The sequence below is a fragment of the Phyllobates terribilis genome, unplaced genomic scaffold (genome assembly GCF_046119375.1).
Source record: "Phyllobates terribilis strain yellow unplaced genomic scaffold, ASM4611937v1 Scaffold_1__5_contigs__length_1240528914, whole genome shotgun sequence".
Taxonomy (NCBI): domain Eukaryota; kingdom Metazoa; phylum Chordata; class Amphibia; order Anura; family Dendrobatidae; genus Phyllobates; species Phyllobates terribilis.
In genome coordinates this window covers 1,135,399,658-1,135,422,448 of record NW_027362761.1, presented here as the reverse complement: position 1 = coordinate 1,135,422,448, position 22,791 = coordinate 1,135,399,658, and the positions used below count along the sequence as shown (strand labels likewise).

General features: G+C 44.9%; 1 protein-coding gene across 2 annotated transcripts in view; it reads right to left on the bottom strand.

The window, feature by feature from the left end:
* DOK7 (docking protein 7) overlaps window positions 1–22,791 on the bottom strand; it is a 240,908-nt gene that overhangs the window by 112,632 nt on the left and 105,485 nt on the right. For both annotated transcript variants that reach the window (XM_073647623.1, XM_073647632.1), the window contains exons 6-7: window positions 19,385–19,483; window positions 14,511–15,334 (exon numbers count right to left, since the gene is read on the bottom strand). In XM_073647623.1, coding sequence (XP_073503724.1) covers window positions 14,511–15,334; window positions 19,385–19,483 — 923 coding nt within the window. The remainder of the gene's footprint in view (window positions 1–14,510; window positions 15,335–19,384; window positions 19,484–22,791) is intronic.

Below are 22,791 nucleotides of genomic sequence, written 5' to 3'. Positions count from 1 at the left end.
TCATCATCACCCTGTGCGTTATCACACCCGTCGTCCTCAGAGCCAACCTGTTCCTGCCCTGACAAAAAACTAAAGTTGTCGCTCCAATCAGGTATTTGAGTCTTATCATCGTCTTCCTCATTGTCTCCACCAACAGGAGTTACAGTTTGGGAATGAGGGTCTACATTATGGTCAGAACCTTCTGCGTCTGGTCCTGGATCCGACTCATAAAGATTCTGGGCATCAGTGCAGATCATTTCCTCGTCTGGATTCACAGAAGCGCTGGAGTCGACCTCTGATTCCCAGGCTATAGTATGAGTAAACAGCTCTGCAGACTCAACCATCTGTTCTACCTCATACTCAGACGGGCAGCTGGAGATTTGGGAGCTGTGAGGAAGCAAGTGCGATTGGGGTGACACCTTTGAGGACTGGAGTATTTGTGATGTTGAAGTTGATGTGGAGGAGAGCCCACTTAAAGGAGCACTTGATATCCGTTGAAGCACCTGCTGTTTTTGTGCCTCATCTGGAATTTGTAGCGATTGGTGTGGCCGTAAGAAAGGGATCTTATCACATTGTCCGCTAAAAGAAGTAGACATTTTAGTTTGGCTGGAAGATGGTCTTTCTTCTGCAGATGTTACTGTTGCTTTAACACCTACCCCACGGACACAACCTTTTTTCCCCTTCCCAACACGCCTATTCCCCTTTCCACCAGCAGCAGGCCTTTTTCCACTCATTTTGGTGGTTAACTAATTAACAACTCTGGAGTTGTTTGCACAAAAAAACAATGGATGGGAACCGAGCAGAGCTGAGTGGCCAAACTGTGGTATTAGGCCAAAACTATTGGCTGGGTTAGATGCAGAAAAAAATTATATTCAATTTGCAACCTGATGGAGGTCAGTATAGATGGACTAATAGAGAAAGTCCCACACACTGCTAGAAGGCCAAATATTTTTTCAGAGCTAGATGCAGAAAAAAATATATTCAGTTTGCAACCTGATGGAGGTCTGTATAGATGGATTAATAGAACAAGTCCCACACACAGCTAGAAGCCCAATATTTTTTCAGAGGTAGATGCAGAAAAAAATATATTCAGTTTGCAACCTGATGGAGGTCTGTATAGATGGACTAATACAACAAGTCCCACACACAGCTAGAAGCCCAATATTTTTTCAGAGGTAGATGCAGAAAAAAATATATTCAGTTTGCAACCTGATGGAGGTCAGTATAGATGGACTAATACAACAAGTCCCACACACAGCTAGAAGCCCAATATTTTTTCAGAGGTAGATGCAGAAAAAAATATATTCAGTTTGCAACCTGATGGAGGTCTGTATAGATGGATTAATAGAACAAGTCCCACACACAGCTAGAAGCCCAATATTTTTTCAGAGGTAGATGCAGAAAAAAATATATTCAGTTTGCAACCTGATGGAGGTCAGTATAGATGGTCTAATACAACAAGTCCCACACACAGCTAGAAGCCCAATATTTTTTCAGAGGTAGATGCAGAAAAAAATATATTCAGTTTGCAACCTGATGGAGGTCTGTATAGATGGATTAATAGAACAAGTCCCACACACAGCTAGAAGCCCAATATTTTTTCAGAGGTAGATGAAGAAAAAAATATATGCAGTTTGCAACCTGATGGAGGTCTGTATAGATGGACTAATAGAACAAGTCCCACACACAGCTAGAAGCCCAATATTTTTTCAGAGGTAGATGAAGAAAAAAATATATGCAGTTTGCAACCTGATGGAGGTCTGTATAGATGGACTAATAGAACAAGTCCCACACACAGCTAGAAGCCCAATATTTTTTCAGAGGTAGATGAAGAAAAAAATATATGCAGTTTGCAACCTGATGGAGGTCAGCATAGATGGACTAATACAACAAGTCCCACACACAGCTAGAAGCCCAATATTTTTTCAGAGCTAGATGCAGAAAAAAATTATATTCAATTTGCAACCTGATGGAGGTCAGTATAGATGGACTAATAGAATGATGCTATGCCCAAAAGATTTTACTTCACTAGGTGCAGTAAAAAAATTGGTATTCTATACACAGGTGGTATATCTTGCAACACAGATAGGCTACTCCACTGACTAACACACTCTGCAATAGGCCAAAAAGGATTAGCTTTGCTAGATTCAGCCAAATGCTGTGAAAAAAACTTGCACAGCACTGGCACAGACCTGCCTGGCAAAAACTGATAGGAACTGATGTAACCTAGTCCTGAAAAGGACTCCAATTACAATTAGTCTTTACTCCCACAATCTATCTATTTAAGAGCACAGACCTGCCTGATAAAAGTCGTAGGAAATGCTGTAACCTAGTCCTTAAAAGGACTGCAATCACAACTATTCCCTACTCCCAAGCTATCTGTAGATTTGTGCGAAAATTGGCTTGAAATTAACAAGGTATAGCGCACACAGCAACAGCGGTGCCGTCTAACACGCAGCTGCAGCAGTGAGAAAATGGTGGCGACGGGGAAAATGGCTTGGTCTTATAGGGCAAGGACATGTGACATACACTGCCAATGACACATGCCCTTGCTTGTGTGAAAAAAAGCACTTCGCTCCGTGTGTGCGCTGCTGATAGGCTGACAGATTGCACCTCCCCACTGTAAATGCGGGAAAGAGAAAAAAAAAATGGAGATCTTCATTGTTCCTGCAGAGATCCATCCCCTGCCCCTCCCCCCACCCCGCTGTACACTCAAACTGCGTATTAACATTAATTTTCAGCATTACTGAGAAAAAATCCAGTTATGATTTTGGTGCACGAACAGTTATCGAACATAACCTCGAACAGCCGAATTTTTCTCAAATTGTTCTTGTTCGCCGAACGGCTCGAACACCGCCCAAAACAGCTCGAATTTGAGATTGGCGAACAGTTCGAGTAGAACAACGCTCATCTCTAATGTCCATCTTGAACTGTCCTCCCATCTCTCCTCCTGCTCCCTCTTTGACCAGTTGCAACCTGGCTTCCGACTGCATCATTCAACTGAAACTGCCCTAACTAAAGTCACCAATGACCTACTAATCGCCAAAGCCAAGAGACACTGCTCTGTCCTTCTTTTCCTGGACCTGTCGTCTGCCTTCCACAAAGTGGACCATTCCCTCTTGCTACAGATTCTCTGATGACCAGACATTCTGTGTCTCACACACTACCTCCTCATCTTGCCCCCTATCTGTCGGTGTCCCCCAAGGTTCAGTTCTAGGAAACTTGCTCTTCTCCATCTACGCTGTTGGCCGGACGGCTCATAATCCCACGGCTTTCAATATCATCTCTATACTTATGACACGCAGATATAGCTCTCTGGACCCGATATCACTTCCTTAGTAACCACAATCCCACAATGTCTATCCGCTCTTTCATCCTTCTTCTCTGCTTGATTTCTAAAACTTAACATGGACAAAACAGAATTCTTCATCTTTCCCCCATATCTCTCAATCCCCCACAACAGACATATCCATCAAAGTCAATGACTGCTCACTATCTCCAATTCCACAAGCTTGCTGCTTCAGGGTAACCCTTGACTCTGCTCTCTCCTTCAAACCACATATTCAAGCTCTTTTCACCTCCTGCCAACTCCAGCTCAAAATATCTCCCGGATCTGTACATTCCTTAACCAAGAATCAGCAAATAGTCTAGTGCATGCCCTCATCATCTCCCGCCTTGACTACTGCAACCTCCTACTCTGTGGCCTCCTTTCTAACACTCTCGCACCCATCCAATCTATCCTAAACTCTGCTGCCCGACTAATCCACCTATCCCCCAACTATTCCCTGGCCTCTCCTTTCTGCCAATCCATTCACTGGCTCTCCATTGCCCAGAGACTCCAGTACAAAACCCTAACCATAACATACAAAGCCATCCACAACCAGTCTCCTCCATACATCTGTGATCTAGTCTCCCGGTACTTACCTGCATGCAACCTTCGATCCTCACAAGTTCTCCTTCTCTACTCCCCTCTAATCTCCTCTTCCCACAATCGCATGCAAGATTTCTCCCATGCAACCCCCCCTACTCTGGAACTTTCTACCCCAACATACCAGAATCTCGTCTAGCATGGAAAATTTCAAAAGGAACCTGAAGACCTACCTCTTTCGACAAGTCTACACCCTGCAGTAACCCTCGCTCCACCATACCGCTGCACGACCATCTCTACTCTCACTTACTGTACCCATCTCTTGTACACTATGAGCCCTTGCGGGCAGGGTCATCTGTCCTCCTGTACGGGTCGGTGGCTTGTATTCTTCATGATTATTGTACTTGTTTTTTATTATGCATACCCTTTTTCATATGTAAAGCGCCATGAAATGAATGGCACTATAATAATAATAAATTGCAAAATTTTGCACAATTTTGAGTTGAGCAAAAAATTTTGCGATATTTCAAGGTATTTTATGCTACAGTTTTGGCGAAAACACCTTCATTAGATGGCTCTGTAGTGTGTTTTCTTCGCTCATGCAGAGCAATGTTTAAGCTCAAACATCAAGAGGTTGGAGCCAAAACATTAGTTTGCTAGAGCAAATGAAACACACTATGGCTCCCGTTCATCAAGACCGGCATTGTTCATGCCAGTCTTAATGAGGAGATGTGCTGGAATCAGACGCCCCTGATTCATGAAGAAGCGTAACCCATGAATCAAGAGCACCAGACGAGTGGTGTGCGCCTCACCACAGATCTTACTCTAGTCACTGCTGGAGTAAGATGTGAGATGTAGCAAACATCACAGCTCGTCTTGAATTTGATGAGCAGCAGTCGACATGCCAGCACAAAACCCCAGCTCCCCCCACTTTGTCAGAGCAGGGAGAAAATGTTGTGAAAATCCGAAAAGTCACACAATTTTAGTGCACCCGCGAGTTGCGCCAAAATTTTGGCACTATTCAAATCTTTTTTGGCGTAAAAGCTTTGATGAATCGGGTCCTATATCTTTTTTTGTAGATAAATTGTATTGCTGCCTGAGAGAATTGACCCGCTGCAGATTTGAAAAAAAAACGCTTTGAAGCTTCAAATACAAAAAGAAAAAATAAGCAGCGTGCAGATGAGATTTTAAAATTGACACTCATTTTGCTGGCACTGTAAAATTCTTTGTTTTTTCCACCACAAAAACTCACAGGGCAAAATTGCCACAAGTGATCATACCTTTACACTGCATATTTTAAGGGAATCGGTCATGTAAAAAAACTGCTATTAACTTGCATATGGGGTTAATCTGCAGGTTAATAGCATTCAGAAGAGCCCCTCTGCAGGGAGGAAATTAACTTTATTCCTCCCGGCAGTCTCGAGCTTTCAGTCATTGAGGTAGCGCAGGCACAGCTTCAGTCACAGCTCAGTACATAGTGAGTGGCAGCTGAAACCTTGCATTGGCACTGACTGACAGCAGGCTCTAGCCATTGGGGTATGTGCACACGTTAAGTATTTGCAGCAGATTTTTCGACAGCAAAAAAAAAAAGGGTTGGCAGGAAAATGCTACAATAGGCGCGTTTTTGACTCAGTAAAACGCTGTTTTTTTCTACAGCGTTGCAAAAATGCACCGTGTGAACCAGTCCTTAATCACAGGTGATATCGCACACAGTAAAATAAAGTGCAGGAATGGGGAGAAGTGAATGTCTGAACAATTCCGTAAAAATGAGGGTCCGTAAAAAGGAGGGTCTAGTATGTGGCCTGCATAGATGAAGGGTCACATTTGGGGTCGGAGTGAAGAAGTGTTACGTAGAATTTGTACAGATGAAGGTCCGGTCTGGCATTTGTAGAAAGAAGAGTCTGGTATAAGGTTTGCATTAATTGCTGGTCTGGGATATGTATAGATAGGGGGGTCTTGTTTTGGGGTCTACATTCTGTATACAGTTGGAGTATGGCCTGCGATTTTTATAAAAGGGAGTCTTGTCCGTGATTGGTTTACAGCAGGTCATCTTGTCTTGGGTCTGTATGCTGGGGGATTTGCCCTAGGGACTGTATAAAAGGGGGTCTGGCTTGACCTTTAAGGCTAATGCAGTGATGCAGGATATCTCAGAATTGTCATCGAAAAACGACACAATTTTTATTGCAATTCTCAGAGCAGAAAATGCGGTGTTAATAAGATAAAGGAAAGCAGTTTCTTCTAGGTCTTCTATCTGGGGTAGCACCAAGTACTGGAAATGTAGAATTTTGGCCCCAATCCATTTTCGCCCACTTTGCCCACTGTTCTAGGCTTCACTGTCATCTGGTGTAGGGATACATGCAAGAAGAGAGGAAAAGCATCAGTGAGAGCCGGCAGATCCAGGGCCGTAGGTAAACAGGGACTGTCAGGATCCAGTCTGATGAATATCAGAATGTGAGGCAGCAGGGAAAAAAAGCAATAAACCCAATATAAATAAGGCAAAAATCTGCCGAATGCTGGCCAAACACATTTAAAAGAAAAAGCTGCCAGCTTTGGTTCCCCATTTGTTAAAAAAAAATTTAACTTTTTTAATTTTTGTTTCTTACTAAAAAGTGTGTGGTGTATGCGTTCTTTGGTCAATCATAACTCTCAAATTTATTAAAATTTACTCTAGAAATTGGCCTAAATTATAGTGGAAACCTATCTATCTATATAATTGTCTTATCCCGTCTTTCTGTCTGTCTGTCTGTCTGTCTGTCTGTCTGTCTGTCCAGGAAATCCCGTGTCGCTCATTGGTCCGGCAGCGGCCAATCAGCGCCGCGGGATTTCTGAAAAAAGATGGCGGCCGTTAGCGGCTCATCTGCGGGAGGGAGCTCAGCGGCGGTGTAGCCGGGAGATGACCGGTGCGAGGCGCTCATCTCTCGGCCGGTACCAGCAGAAGGACCTCGACCGCCGGACCCATCTGCGGGACGGAGATGCAGCCGGGAGATGACCGGCGCGAGGCGCTCATCTCCCGGCCGGTAGTAGCGGAAGGACCGCCGGCGTTGCTGACCTCCATGCGGAAGGGAGGACCGGGGAGCGGCGCGGCGGGATACTTCTGCTGCGAGCGCCCGCTCATGTCCCGGGTTCTCGCTGCGGAAGTACCCGCACAGGCAGCGCCGCTCCCCAGTCCTCACCAAGACGATTCGATGATTGGTCGCGCTCTTCGGACCCGACCAATCACTGATCTTGCCGCAAAAGTTAAACACTACTGTGCTGATTGGTCGCGGACGCTGCCCGCGACCAATCACCGATTTGGGCGCCAAATTTAAATATCCACATTTAAACACCGCTGTGCTGATTGGTCGCCGACGCTGGGCGCGACCAATCACCGATTTTGGCGCCACATTTAAATAGCGTCCGCGACCAATCAGCACAGCGGTGTTTAAATGTGGAGCCAAGATCGGTGATTGGTCGCGGCCGATATTTAAATTTGGCGCCCAAATCGGCAGCGTCCGCGACCAATCAGCACAGTAGTGTTTAACTTTTGCGGCAAGATCAGTGATTGGTCGCGGGCCAAGACCGCGACCAATCACCGATTTGTGCGGCACATTTAAATAGTGGCCGTGACCCATTGGATGTCAGCGCCGCTCCCCGGTCCTCCCTTCACACCCTAGCCGCTGATGTCCCCACAGTATCCGAATGGTGTTACAAAGGTCCGGACATTTGTGTTAAAAATCGCTGATTAGTCGCCGACGCTATTTAAATGTGGCGCCAAAATCGGTGATTGGTCGCGCCCAGCGTTGGCGACCAATCAGCGATCTTTAACACAAATGTCCGGACCTTTGTAACACCATGCGGATACTGTGGGGACATCAGCGGCTAGGGTGTCAAGGGAGGACCGGGGAGCGGCGCTGACATCCAATTGGTCGCGGCCGATATTTAAATTTGGCGCCCAAATCGGTGATTGGTCGCGGGCAGCGTCCGCGACCAATCAGCACAGTAGTGTTTAATTTTTGCAGCAAGAGCAGTGATTGGTCGCGGGCCAAGACCGCGACCAATCACCGATTTGTGCGGCACATTTAAATAGCGGCCGTGACCAATTGGATGTCAGCGCCGCTCCCCGGTCCTCCCTTCACACCCTAGCCGCTGATGTCCCCACAGTATCCGCATTGTGTTACAAAGGTCCGGACATTTGTGTTAAAAATCGCTGATTGGTCGCCTACGCTGGGCGCGACCAATCACCGATTTTGGCGCTACATTTAAATAGCGTCGGCGACCAATCAGCGATTTTTAACACAAATGTCCGGACCTTTGTAACACCATGCGGATACTGTGGGGACATCAGCGGCTAGGGTGTCAAGGGAGGACCGGGGAGCGGCGCTGCGGGTCCGGATACTTCTGCTGCGAGCGCCCGCTCATGTCCCGGGTTCTCGCAGCGGAAGTATCCGCACAGGCAGCGCCGCTGACATCCATGCGGCTAGGGTGTGAAGGGAGGACCGGGGAGCGGCGCTGACATCCAATTGGTCGCGGCCGCTATTTAAATGTGCCGCACAAATCGGTGATTGGTTGCGGTCTTGGCCCGCGACCAATCACTGATCTTGCCGCAAAAGTTAAACACTACTGTGACTGTGCTGATTGGTCGCGGACGCTGCCCGCGACCAATCACCGATTTGGGCACCAAATTTAAATATCGGCCGCGACCAATCACCGATCTTGGCTCCACATTTAAACACCGCTGTACTGATTGGTCGCGGACGCTATTTAAATGTGGCGCCAAAATCGATGATTGGTCGCGCCCAGCGTCGGCGACCAATCAGCACAGCGGTGTTTAAATGTGGAGCCAAGATCGGTGATTGGTCGCGGACGATATTTAAATTTGGCGCCCAAATCGGTGATTGGTCGCGGGCAGCGCCAGCGACCAATCAGCGATTTTTAACACAAATGTCCGGACCTTAGTAACACCATGCGGATACTGTGGGGACATCAGCGGCTAGGGTGTCGAGGGAGGACCGGGGAGTGGCGCTGCGGGTCGGGATACTTCTGCTGCGAGCAGTCGCTCATCTCCCGGCTTCTCGCAGCAGAAGTAGCCGCACAGGCTGCGGCGCTCCCCGGTCCTCACTAATACGATTCCGCTCCCCGGTCCTCACCAATCCGATTTGCTGATTGGTCGCGCTCTCCGCACGCGACCAATCAGTGATCTTGGCGCTAAAGTTAAACACCGCTCTGCTGATTGGTCGCGGCCGCTGCCCGCGACCAATCACCGATTTGGGCGCCACATTTAAATAGCGTCCGCGACCAATCACCGATCTTGCCACCACATTTAAACACTACTGTGATGATTGGTCACGGACGCCAGCCGCGACCAATCAGCGAGCTTGGCACCAAATTTAAACAACGCTCTGCTGATTGGTCGCGGACGCTAGACGCGTCCAATCAGCGAGATTGGCGCCAAATTTAAACAACGCTCTGCTGATTGGTCACGGACTCCAGCCGCGACCGATCAGCGAGATTGGCGCCAAATTTAAACAACGCTCTGCTGATTGGTCGAGGCCGCCGGCCGCGGCCAATCAGTGATGTTGGCGCCAAATTTAAACCCCGTTCTGCTAATTGGTCGCGGATGCCGGCCGCGACTAATCAGCATTATTGGCGCCAAATTTAAACCCCGCTCTGGTGATTGGTCGCGGTTGCCGGCCGAGATCAATCAGCAGTGTTGGCGCCAAATTTAAACACCGCTCTGCTGATTAGTCGCGGTCGCCGTCCGCGACCAATCAGCAATATTGGCGCAAAATTTAAACTCCGCTCTGCTAATTGGTCGCGGTCGCCGTCCGCGACCAATCAGCAGTATTTGCGCCAAATTTAATCCCCGCTCTGCTGATTAGTCGCGGTTGCCGGCCGCGACTAATCAACATTACTGGCGCCAAATTTAATCCCCGCTCTGCTGATTGGTCGCGGTTGCCGGCCGCGACCAATCAGCAGTATTGGCGCCAAATTTAAACCCCGCTCTGCTGATTGGTCGCGGTTGCCGGCCGACATCAATCAGAAGTATTGGCGCCAAATTTAAACACCGCTCTGCTGATTAGTCGCGGTCGCCGTCCGCGACCAATCAGCAGTATTGGCGCCAAATTTAAACCCCGCTCTGCTGATTGGTCGCGGTTGCCGGCCATGACCAATCAGCAGAATTGGCGCCAAATTTAAACCCCGCACTGCTGATTGGTCGCGGTTGCCAGCCGCGACCAATCAGCGATTTGGGCGCCAAATTTAAACACCGCTCTGCTGATTGGTCGCGGCCGGCGATTGCGACCAATCAGCATTATTGGCACCAAATTTAAACCCCGCTCTGCTGATTGGTCGCGACCGCCGGCCGCCACCAATCAGCGATTTTGGCGCCAAATTTAAACCCCACTCTGCTGATTGGTCGCGGTTGCCAGCCGCGACTAATCAGCATTGTTGGCGCCAAATTGCCGGCCGTGACCAATCACCATTATTGCTGCAAAATTTAAACCCTGCTCCGCTGATTGGTCACGTTCGCTGGCCGCGACAATCAGCATTATTGGCGCTAAATTTAAACCCCGCTCTGCTGATTAGTCGCGACCGCCGGCCATGACCAATCAGCGATATAGTCGCCAAATTTCAACACCGCTTTGCTGATTGGTCACAGTTGCCGGCCGCGACCAATCAGCGATTTTGGCGCCAAATTTAAACACCGCTCTGCTGATTGGTCGCGTTCGCTGGCCGTGACCAATCAGCATTATTGGCGCCAAATTTAAACCCCGCTCTGCTGATTAGTCGCGACCGCTGGCCGTGACCAATCTGCGATATAGGCGCCAAATTTTAACACCGCTTTGCTGATTGGTCGCGGTTGCCGGCCTCGAGCAATCAGCGATTTTGGCGCCAAATGTAAACACCGCTCTGCTGCTTGCGCCCGGTCGGCCGCATACCTATTCTAGAATACCCGATGCATTAGAATCGGGCCACCATCTAGTCTATCTATATAATTGTCTTATCCCGTCTGTCTGTCTGTCTTTCTGTCTGTCTGTCTGTCCTGGAAATCCCGGGTCGCTGATTGGTCCGGCCGCGGCCAATCAGCGACGCGGCATTTCAGAAAAACATGGCGGCCATTAGCGGCTCATGTGCGGCACGGAGGTCAGCGGCGATGCAGCCGGGAGATGCAGCCGGCTGCTCACAGCATAAGTCCCCCGACCGCAGGCGCAGCTGACCTACATGCGGCTATCGTCGGAAGATCAGCGGCTACGGCCGCTTATCTCCTGAGGACAAGTGTGACGCCCCTCCCCTCCCCTCCTCTCCCCTCCCCTCCCCTCCTTTCCCCTCCTCTCCTCTCCCCTCCCCTCTCCTCCCGTCCCTCCCCCCGCTCGATCAGGACCCTGGCACCCGGCGCCATACTTACCCCTCCCCTCCTCTCCCCTCCCCTCTCCTCTCCTTCCGTCCCTCCCCCCGCTCGATCAGGACCCCAGCACCCGGCGTCATACTTACCCCTCCCCGTGCCTGCGCAGCAGCTCCTGTGTCTTCCGCTGCAGCTCTGTGACGTCTCAGGTCAGAGGGCGCGGTGACGTCTTTACACCGCGCTCTCTCCTGACCGATCACAGCGCACAGCGTGAAGATGCCAGCTACGCTGGAGTCCGGAGCAGCAGCTGAGAAGTGAGGTGAGTATTGGATTTTTTTTTTTTTGTATGGGGCCATAGGGGACCTGTATGGGGCACTATGGGGGGATGGGACATCCTGCATGGGGTATTATGTAGGGGGGATGTGACAGCCTGCATGGGGCATTATATGGGGGGAGAGGTGACATCCTGCATGGGCCATTATATGGGGGGAGAGGTGACATCCTACATGGGGCATTATATGGGGGAGAGGTGACATCCTACATGGGGCATTATATGGGGGGAGAGGTGACATCCTACATGGGGCATTATATGGGGGAGAGGTGACATCCTGCATGGGGTATTATATAGGGGGGATGTGACATCCTGCATGGGGCACTATAGTGGGATGTGACTTAATGCATGGGGAATTATATAGGGGGGATGTGACATCCTGCATGGGGTATTATATACGGGGGATGTGACATCCTGCATGGGGTATTATATACGGGGGATGTGACATCCTGCATGGGGTATTATATGCATGGGGTATTATATACGGGGGATGTGACTTCCTGCATGGGGCATTATAAAGGAGGGTCGGGAGACATATGCTAGAATACCCGATGCGTTAGAATCGGACCACCATCTAGTCCTATCATAATGATTTTATATACAAAGATGCATACTTTTTCTTTTAGGATACTTGCTCCTTTTAATAAATTTGGCAAATTTTATTACAGTCTTCTTTCACCAATCTTGATAAATTCGCCCTATGTCTATCCCAAATTAGTGATTGTGCCCCTTAAGTTCACACAGGGAAGGATCAAGGTCTCTGGAGGCTACTGGGTTAAGCTGATCATACGCATTGCTGTCAGACAAACAGTCTTTCGGCAGACATCTGTCTGACCCAACAACCACAAAAGGAGGCGCGTTTTCAACAAAGAGAGAGAAGAAAGCCACTGCCAGGCTTCTCCGGCAGTGGCTTAGCTTTCCTGAAAACAAAAGGATTTTATGGAGAAACAAGGACTCGAGTGGAAATTGCGGGAGGTTAGAAACATGGTTTCAAAATTACTGCCTAATATGTCCCAATGCTCCTATTATTATTTGTTAAAGAAAAAACGAGAAAAATGAGCCAGAATATAAGTTGGTATGCATGCAATGTATAGGAGCATGTTCACACTGGCGATTAAACAGATAAAATCTAAGATAGAAACAAAATATGAAAATACCCTGTTGTAAGAAAATAAAATGTAATAGTACGTATAAATAAGGTACTTAGTAAGCACTGTTTTTGATCAAAAAAAAAGTAAAAGCCATCCCACCACATCAAGATGTACCCAAATTGGAATGGTCTTATACTGTCTCTAATATTAAAACCTTACCATGTGTCAAAAATTACATTAGGTCCTCAGTCCTGCTCTGCCCTTATTCCTATTGAAGTAATTTTTGACACATGGTAACGTTTTAATATTAGAGACAGTATAGGACCATCCCGATTTGGGTACACCTTGACGCGGTTGGATGTGACTCGCCCAAGGGGGATATATGGGGGAAACTCGGTACCCGGGCCTTTACCTCCTTGGGATGTCGCGGCAGTCGGCTCCCGGGCCCGTACTCTGGGTCACTCTTTAAAAGGGGTTTAAGTGTTTTTGTTAACAGTTTGTCTCGTGACGCCACCTGTGGTTTCTGGTAATAGTTACCAGCGCTGCTGCAGACCTCCGGGGGTGATGGGATGGCAGCTGGGATGTTTCTGCTCCCCACAGGAGGAGCGGGCCCCCGGGGCAGAGTTGATAGATGGGATGCCGGTGAGAGATGGCCCGGTCGGGTCAGGGGGAATGACGGACACGCACACAGGAGATTCGCTTCAGTACCTTTACTGGTGTAACGGCAGATATGGTCCAGGGTACTTGCTAGAAAGGATACACTTCAGGACTCTCCCCAGTGAGTGGATATAAGGCCTCCTGATCCGTTTCTTCCCCTCTCTAAGCTTCTGGCCCGCCTGGAACTTGGCCTAGCTTCTATGTTGTGTTGCTCTCTCACCTGACCGCTTGGTAGTAGGACTTTTCCTTGGCAACCACTATCCCTGGATGCCGGGGCCTTCATGGTTCCTAGTCCTGTTACTGATGGTAGCTTCAGGATGACCAGGGGTCTGGAAGCCTCCTGGTATGCCGGTTGTCCCTACTGGGTGTAGAGAACCCTGTAGGCGCAGACCCGGTGTCCGGATTGTGTCTTGGGGTGAGCCTGTGATGCTCCTCTGCCTCCTCAACTCCTCTCTCCTCTTGCCTCGGTCATACTCGGGGCCCTCAACACGCACAGCAGCTCACGTGCTGCTCTCAGACTGCTCTCTGACTAAAAAACTCACTGCCTAACTCCACCCTCCATATATATATCCCTAACAGGGCTCCCTCTGGTGGTCTGAGGTGGAAGGGTGGAGGTGTTTGTTTGTAGTGAGGGCCTCTTGTGGAGAAGTCCATCCATGCACCCTTTTGGGTCCTGTGGTACCTGTGGTAGCAGAGTGCCACAGATGGCTTTTATGCTTTTTTAGATCAAAAACAGTGTTTTCTAAGGAGCCCATGGTATTTATATGTACTATTACGTTTTACTTACAACATGGTATTTGCTCATTTTATTTCTATCTTAGGTTTTGTCTGTTTAATGGCCAGTGTGTACATGCTCCTATACGTTGCATGAATACCAACTTATACTCCGGCTCATTTTTCTTGTTTTTTTTTTAGTTATTTGTACTCAGTTCAAAGGGCGTTTACTATAACACATGCCAGAAAACTGGCAGAAATGTATGACAGCTTACTGCGGCCATACATTTAGTTTTGTTGTGCAAGGACACAAATATATTAATAGACTTGCACATAAAATAAATTTTAAGAAACATCAGTCTTTAAAAAATATATACTTATTGTCTTTATAGTAGTAAATCTTGACTGACATATACAGTACATGCACTAACCCCCTAAAATTATTTATAAAATCTTACAAAATCTGATTTTTTAACCACTCTGTGTCTGGAAACAAATATTCCAAGTATCAAAACCTTATGTATGTGCAAACATATAATAAGTATTTACCTTCAGTCCCCCACATACTGGACAAGCAGAAAAAAGGGCCCTGGTAATTCCAGGCTGAGGGCTGCAGATTTCACAAGTCTCACTTGTTCCTGCAGCTGCCATGTCACTTCCTTTTGGTTCTATCCCTTGTAGTTGCCCCTTTGTAGCTGTCCACTTTGGAACAAAATCCACGTACGTCTCATCACCTGAGTCTTTGCTTTCTTGCAGTAATGATGCAGTTTTTGGGTCTACATGGGGCAGTAACAGCTTAGTATCACTGAGGCTTTGAGTTCCTTGTGCCTGGTCCTTTGGTAATGTGGAATCTGAAGTTTTGTGTTGAGGTTCTCTAGCAGCTGCCTGTAAAACACTTCGAGGTGTGTCGTAGAGATGTCTGACAGAGGCAGGAATCTGATATTCAGTCCCTCTGTGTGGATCCGGATGCTGACATGTACATAGATTTTGATCTGTGGCCATGGCCAACGGTAAGCTAATCAATGACCCAAACTCCTCACCATGGCAAATGTCCAGGCTTTCAGCATAGGAAGAAAAGCTTCCAGAATAGGAAGAGTGACTACCAGTAGCTATCCCACTGTCAGAAGAGCTTTGACGGCCGATCTCCTGCAAGTGTCTAGATGGTGCTGGTTTAGGAGGTGGCTTGGATGCACGAAGGGCTTCAGCATAAGCTTTATCTTCTCCAAGATGAATGCCCTTTGCTGCTGCCATACCATGACTTTCAGCAGAAGTGCTGGCCGAAGAAGGATCTGCCCAGATGGTCAACCTGCTTCCAGCACTGGCATCTGAATGGCTGGTATCCGAAGAGGAACTGGACAAACTTTTGTCATCTCCTGCAATAAAATAAAACTTTTTGTTTAATTTGATTATTCTCAGCACATACAGTTGAATAGAAAGAATTATTTCAGGGGAAAATTACTTATTAGCGTCCTAAGCTAGGTCAAGACCAACAGTAGGCATTGATCATTTGCGAGAATCAATCAAGATATAAAACAGACAGAAGTGATTAAAATGAATTGTGAACTAATGATTGCTGGTATTAGAATAAGAATTAAAGATTTAAATCAAATGAAAAAGTATGCGATGGAAAGGTACAGTTATGTCACAACAACTTGCGCCTCCCAAAAAAAGGACAAAAGAGGCAAAAATATTGCAAGAAAAATTATAGGCGAAAAATTGAAAATACATCTTCATTCTAGGTTGCAGCATAATAAGTCTAATAACTATGGACAGTTTTGCATTTATTTAGTTGATTTACATGTATTAGGTGAAACAAACCATTTGGTCTCTGCAACTTACATCTATTACAATACATTGCAAGCTGCATGATGCTGTTCAGTGGCAGTCCCCCACACTCATCTCCTAGTCAGCTCAGTCTCCAGCACTTCCTGCCTTTCTATGAAACTGAATCTAAGATCAAATCAGGAGGTATCTTAGATTCACATTCAGAGATCTTTGAGTAGATCTGGCTCTAGGTTTATGAGAGTCCTGATGTGACAAAGTCCCAATGGGGGCCTTCTTTGCCTTTTAAAAGCTATAACTTTTTGATTGTTATGTTAATAGAGTTATATGAGGGCTTGTTTTACAAGCTTTAGTTTTTATTAAAACTTTTTTGAGCTCACATGACTTTTTGACCTCTTTTTATTACATTTTTTTGGGTGGGGAAGAGACCAAAAATCATCAATTCTACCATTACAATATTTTTTTTCATTTTCGAATTTATTTAATATCGAATGATATTTAATTACCTAATTTACCTAATTTAATTACATTTATATTTTTCATTGTGTTTTATATTTTCTATAGGTACCCTTAGGGACATTCCAGTATTGCAGAGTGTTGTGCAAGTGATCAAATATTTGCAAAGTATTGCACTCTATAACTTATACCATCAATCAACTGGTCTTTATTGGTGTTCATACATGGAGTCACAGCAATTAGACAGCTAGCTCTGATCACAGCAGTTAGGCCATGTTCACACGTTCAGTATTTGGTCAGTATTTTACATCAGTATTTGTTAGCCAAAATCAGGAGTGGAACAATCAGAGGAAAAGTATAATAGAAACACGTCACCACTTCTGTATTCATCACCCACTCCTGGTTTTGGCTTACAAATACTGAGGTAAAAAACTGACCAAATACTGAATGTGTGAACGTGGCCTTAGGCTCGGATGCAGGCTATGTTAGCTGCTGAACCGGCTTTATACATGCAGTACACACATCCCCTGTGCATGTACTATGGATTTTGCCAATGGAAATTCGGTCTGAGTGGGCCCTGACACTTGCTCAGATATGTTGGGTGGTTCCCTGACCAGAAAGGTTAAGCAGGGAGCCTGCTGTTAGTGTTAATAATACTTAATGGCAGTGAGCAGCTTGCAGTGTATTGAAATAACTGCAAACTTGAGAAGTAAAACAATGAAACAATTTTACTGAAAACCAATAACAGAAAATGAATTTTTTTGCACAGTAAAACAAATAGCGCAAAGGAGTCAATAGCCTTTAAGGTAGAGAATTAATTTAAATGTTCTCTAACCACAATATCGAAGGAACTACTATGGACAGTGCCATAGTAATAAGAATTCATATCACACATACATATTGCATTACTATTCTTTCAATTTACTGTTCCATACGGAGTCAAACAACTACTATATGCTTGTCAGCAGCCCATTACGGGTCGACATCCAATAAATGCAGTACATCAGCAGGGGAATGGAATATGGGATTTATTCTCAGCCCACAGCATAAACAGGAGGTTATAGGCAATTTTTACAATATTCATTTAACTCCTGTAGCATAGGGATACAATGGATATTCCCCAATAATGAATATGATGTAGAATATATAAATGAAGCAGGCACTGTAATCTCTAATTACAAGGACCGAATCCCTATTATGCTACTGTTGATTCCTCTGAGATTTGCTGCAATTCTCTGCTTGTTGGAAAGTTGTTCTTGTAATGCTGGATCATGAATTTAATTTTATGTGTCAGTATAATAGGAATATTTTAATTATACATGTAATTATGTGCATAAATATGAGCTGCACAATGTAAAAAAAACACAAGTTGTCTACTGTTACTTGTTTTTCACTTAGTTCATGCCGTACGGACTGCAGTGGTCTACTTGTAGAATGATTTAAAGGGGGTTCTCTAATATTTATTTATTGATGGTGAGACAATATCATGTGGTCTGTATGTGGCCTGACCTCCACTAATTAGTGTAAAGGTGTCACTCTATGTGACTGTAGACTTGTGAATCCTTACAGCGCACTCACTGCGCACTGTGAGTCTTGGGAATGGGCAGTCATGTGACCGCAAGTATGTAATCTACATACTTCTGGCCACATTCCAACTAGATGTATCAGGCCTCGCTCAATACCTTTGAATTGAGCAAGGCTGCTCATGTCTAGTCGGCACATGACCGCATGTATGTAAATCGCATACTTGCAGTCAATCACCAACCGTTCCCGGTGCCAGCACCAGTGAATCCTCACAGCTTGCAGTGTGTGCCCTGTGAGGATTCACAAGTCTGCAGGTATGTAGAGTGACTGTACACTTCTACCCTAAGACTGGACAACCCCTTTAATGAATTTCACCTATCACTGTAGACTTAATATGATACTATACTGTTGCTGTGGTCATCATGACTAAGAACGACTGATTCGCTGATTCTTTCTATCGGAGGTAGCTACCGTATAACTCAATGACAATTTAATGAGCTTCTTAACATGACTAGGCAGATGGTATTTTTTCTTTTTGTGAGACTGCTAATTTGCATACATTTTTCCCATGAAGCTTTGCCAATTAGACTACATGCCAAACTCGTAAAGGAAAGCCAGAACTACATGCCAAACTCGTAAAGGAAAGCCTGCCCCATCCAAAGCTACATCAAAGGAGTATGATTCAGCCAGACAAACCTAGCTCTGTACTGACAGACTCGCTAAAAGGGTTGAACATTGATTGAATCAGTAGCTACCTCCAATAGATGGCACTAGTGGAATAATTTTCTTTCCTTCTGGGAGAGAGTTCATTTACATACTTTTCCCTATGGAGCATTACTTTAGTGGTGTTAGAATAGATGGCCATTTTGTGCCCAAATTCTCAATGGTGGCTCATAGTTACGAATGGAGAGTTTGCAGCTATTTTCAGATCCACCAGGCCCCCTTACCAGAAGCTGTATTATCAACAGCACATCATAATACTGGTGCTTGGTAGTGTCAAGATTCCACCACTCACGGTGTCCTAAAGTCGCTGTGAGTGACAGCACAGTCACCCTATAAGATCAGAGGCATGTTGGGCTGTCAGTATTGTAAGTGACAGCTGAGTTGCCCAATCTAGCCGGGCCTGAAGGTTTTCTTCCAGGTGTCACTAGTTCGGGGTGATTACCTGGCTATTTAGCTTGCTGACAATGGTCAGACCATTGCCTGTTGAAGCCTTGGTCGGTGGTGTATTTGCTCTGTGTTCTTATATTCTGATCTTTGTTGCCAGACCTCTGATTTGCCTTTTGACTTCTCCTTTGTATTACCCCTTTTGCCTTTGACGCACTCTGACGTTAGTTGCCTGACCCCGGACTTTGACTTTGACTATTTGTTTGTCTTATCCCTTTGTCTTTGACATACTCTCCTGGCATTTGACCTCAGACCACACGGCTTGTCCATGAGAAGTGACTCAGTGTTACAGGTAGAGAATATTTTGCACTACCAACCAGTTTCCAACAACCCTCTGCACAATTTAGTAGAAAACTGCCCATAACAGTCATTGCACTCTCCATGGTCTGCGACATCAGGAGCGGTCTAGTCAATGTCTTTGGTCCCTCTGAAGTTAGAAATGCATTTTTCCGTAGCTCATTTTACACATTTTTGCATTATATCCTGTACCTTACCTCCTATGCTATGATGAGAGAGCAGGCTGAGTCGTTTCTCCAGCTGTAGGGTCTCATGTGCCACCCTTTCTTCCATATAAGCAGGGTTTAAATTTGGATCTTGAAAGGAAAAAAAAGAGTTGCAATAATTTTATTGAGTAATTAATAGGCTTAATCTATGTATCTCAAGATTGGAATAAAATTTCCAAATTTATTAGCAGATCTGCCCCTTAGTACTACTGAGTGAGGAACTGCATGAACAGAAACACCCCATGGCTGCCCAACCCCCCTGACTACAGGTAGTTGACAGTAGTCAGCTAATGCTGCCCCACCATTACACTTTTATACAATTGGCAATGAACTTTTCCTAAAGTAAGCAGCCCTTAGAATTTATTATTTCTGCAGTTGGTAACTCATCTAGGACAGAAAGCTGTAGACTATTCCTGAATAGGAAATCTGCTAATAAAATTGGAGCAACATGGAGATTGTTTTATCAAATATTACATAATCTGCAACCACAACTCCTAATGGAGCCTTGCACACAGTCATGCAAATGGGAACAGAGGAGAACACCCATGAAAAAAGCAAAACACAAGTATCAGACATAACCTATAATAATTGTTAGCAGTATGTAATTATTATTTGTATGTTATTGTATATTAGTAACATTATTATTATTAGCTGTATTATTAGTTGTATTTATTTGTACTATTGTTTTTATAGCTTCCACCTCTCTCTTTTACCTATATTTGGTTAACATCAAAAGGCCACACTTATTTCTGATCTGATATTTATATAGTTTATTAGAATTTATCTTATATTTGTGTTCCTTTTGCGCTAATATAGTTGCTATTAAAATACTCTTGTTGTTATTATTATATCCTTTTTTTTTTTCTTGTATAATTCGTTATCCTTTGACTTCTACCCATTGACACTTTTCTAATTATTTAGAGGTTCATACCAGACACACAGCATCCGAACACGGACTTCTCCAGGAAGTCAGTTTTACCGTTCGGGAGTCGAGAGAGAGAGACAGAAAGAGAGATTTTCCAACTCCAAAGTTTGGGTCACCATTGATTTCAATGGGGTTCGGGTTCAGGTTCAAGTTCGGGTACAGTTCTTGGACCGAACTTTTGACTAAAGTTTGGTCGGGTACCAGAACCCGAACTTCCACCAGTCCGCTCATCCCTAGTTTTAATATGCATTTGTGTGTCTTTTGTTCACCATGATTATTTATTAAACCTTTCTACTTTGTAGTATTTAGGCTGCCTGTTCTTTTATATGGGTACTAGTGTTCTTTCCAGCAAAACCTTTTTCTTTCTCCTTTTATAGTTTCGTTGTGTCTAGCACACTTCCATATTATCTGGGTGGTGCCTTTTTCTCTAACAACAATAATAGTTAATAATAATATTTTTTTTGTATTATTATTATTTAAGTTGTTATTAGCATTGATAGATATTATTACTAGGAGGAATTTCATGTATTACTTTCATACAGTGGGTACGGAAAGTATTCAGACCCCTTTAAATTTTTCACTCTTTGTTTCATTGCAGCCATTTGGTAAATTCTAAAACGTTCATTTTTTTTCTCATTAAAGTACACTCTGCACCCCATCTTGACTGAAAAAACAGAAATGTAGAAATTTTTGCAAATTTATTAAAAAAGAAAAACTGAAATATCACATGGTCATAAGTATCCGGACCCTTTGCTCAGTATTGAGTAGAAGCCCCCTTTTGGGCTGGTACAGCCATGAGTCTTCTTGGAAATGATGCAACAAGTTTTTCACACCTGGATTTGGAGATCTTCTGCCATTCTTCCTTGCAGATCCTCTCCAGTTTTGTCAGGTTGGATGATGAACGTTGGTGGACAGCCATTTTCAGGTCTTTCCAGAGATGCTCAATTGGCTTTAGGTCAGGTCTCTGGCTGGGCCAGTGAAGAATGGTCACAGAGTTGTTCTGAAGCCACTCCTTTGTTATTTTAGCTGTGTGCTTAGGGTCATTGTCTTGTTGGAAGGTGAACCTTCTGCCAAGTCTGAGGTCCAGAGCACTCTGGAAGAGGTGTTCATCCAGGATATCTCTGTACTTGGCCGCATTCATGTTTCCTTCAATTGCAACTAGTCGTCCTGTCCCTGCAGCTGAAAAACACACCCATAACATGATGCTGCCACCATGATGTTTTACTGTTGGGATTGTATTGGGCAGGTGATGAGCAGTACCTGGTTTTCTGCACACATACCAATTAGAATAATCACCAAAAAGTTCTATCTTCGTCTCATCAGACCAGAGAATCTTATTTCTCATAGTCTGGGAGTCCTTCATGTGTTTTTGAGCAAACTCTATGCTGGCTTTCATATGTCTTGCACTAAGGAGAGGCTTCCGTCGGGCCACTCTGCCATAAAGGCCCGACTGGTGGAGAGCTGCAGTGATAGTTGTGGAACTTTCTCCCATCTCCCTACTGCATCTCTGGAGCTCAGCTACAGTGATCTTGGGGTTCTTCTTTACCTCTCTCAATAAGGCTCTTCTCCCACGATTGCTCAGTTTGGCTGGGCAGCCAGGTCTAGGAAGACTTCTGGTGGTCCCAAACTTCTTCCATTTAAGGATTATGGAGGCCACTGTGCTCTTAGGAACCTTGAGTAATGCAGAAATTCTTTTGTAACCTTGGCCACATCTGTGCCTTGCCACAATTCTGTCTCTGAGCTCCTTGGGCAGTTCCTTTGCGCTCATGATTCTCATTTGGTCTGACATGCACTGTGAGCTGTGAGGTCTTATATAGACAGGTGTGTGCCTTTGCAAATCAAGTCCTTTCAGTTTATATAAACACAGGTGGACTCCAATGAAGGAGTAGAACCATCTCAAGGAGGATCACAAGGAAATGGACAGCATGTGACTTATATATGAGTGTCTGAGCAAAGGGTCTGAATACTTATGACCATGTGATATTTCAGTTTTTCTTTTTTAATAAATTTGCAAAAATCTCTACATTTCTGTTTTTTTTCAGTCAAGATGGGGTGCAGAGTGTACTTTCTACAATTTACCAAATGGCTGCAATGAAACAAAGAGTGAAAAATTTAAAGGAGTCTGAATACTTTCCGTACTCACTGTATTCTTATTATTATTACTATTCAATTTATTAAATAGAGAAGGAGGAAGTTTAGGTGTGATTATTGTTATTAGTAGGAAGTGGAGACATCATTTCATGTCTTAATATTATTTTATTATTACTACTACTACTTTTAGCAGCTGTATAAGTAGTATTATTAGTTATTGGTTTTACAGTTGTTTATTTTTATTTATTACTACTCTATTAATTATTATTGCTAGTAGTACTATTAGTTGTAGTATTACTTTTATTTATTCGGAATAGGAAGAGTAATTTCCTGTATTACCTTTGTAACAATTACAAAAATAAGGATTATTAGTTTTAGTAGC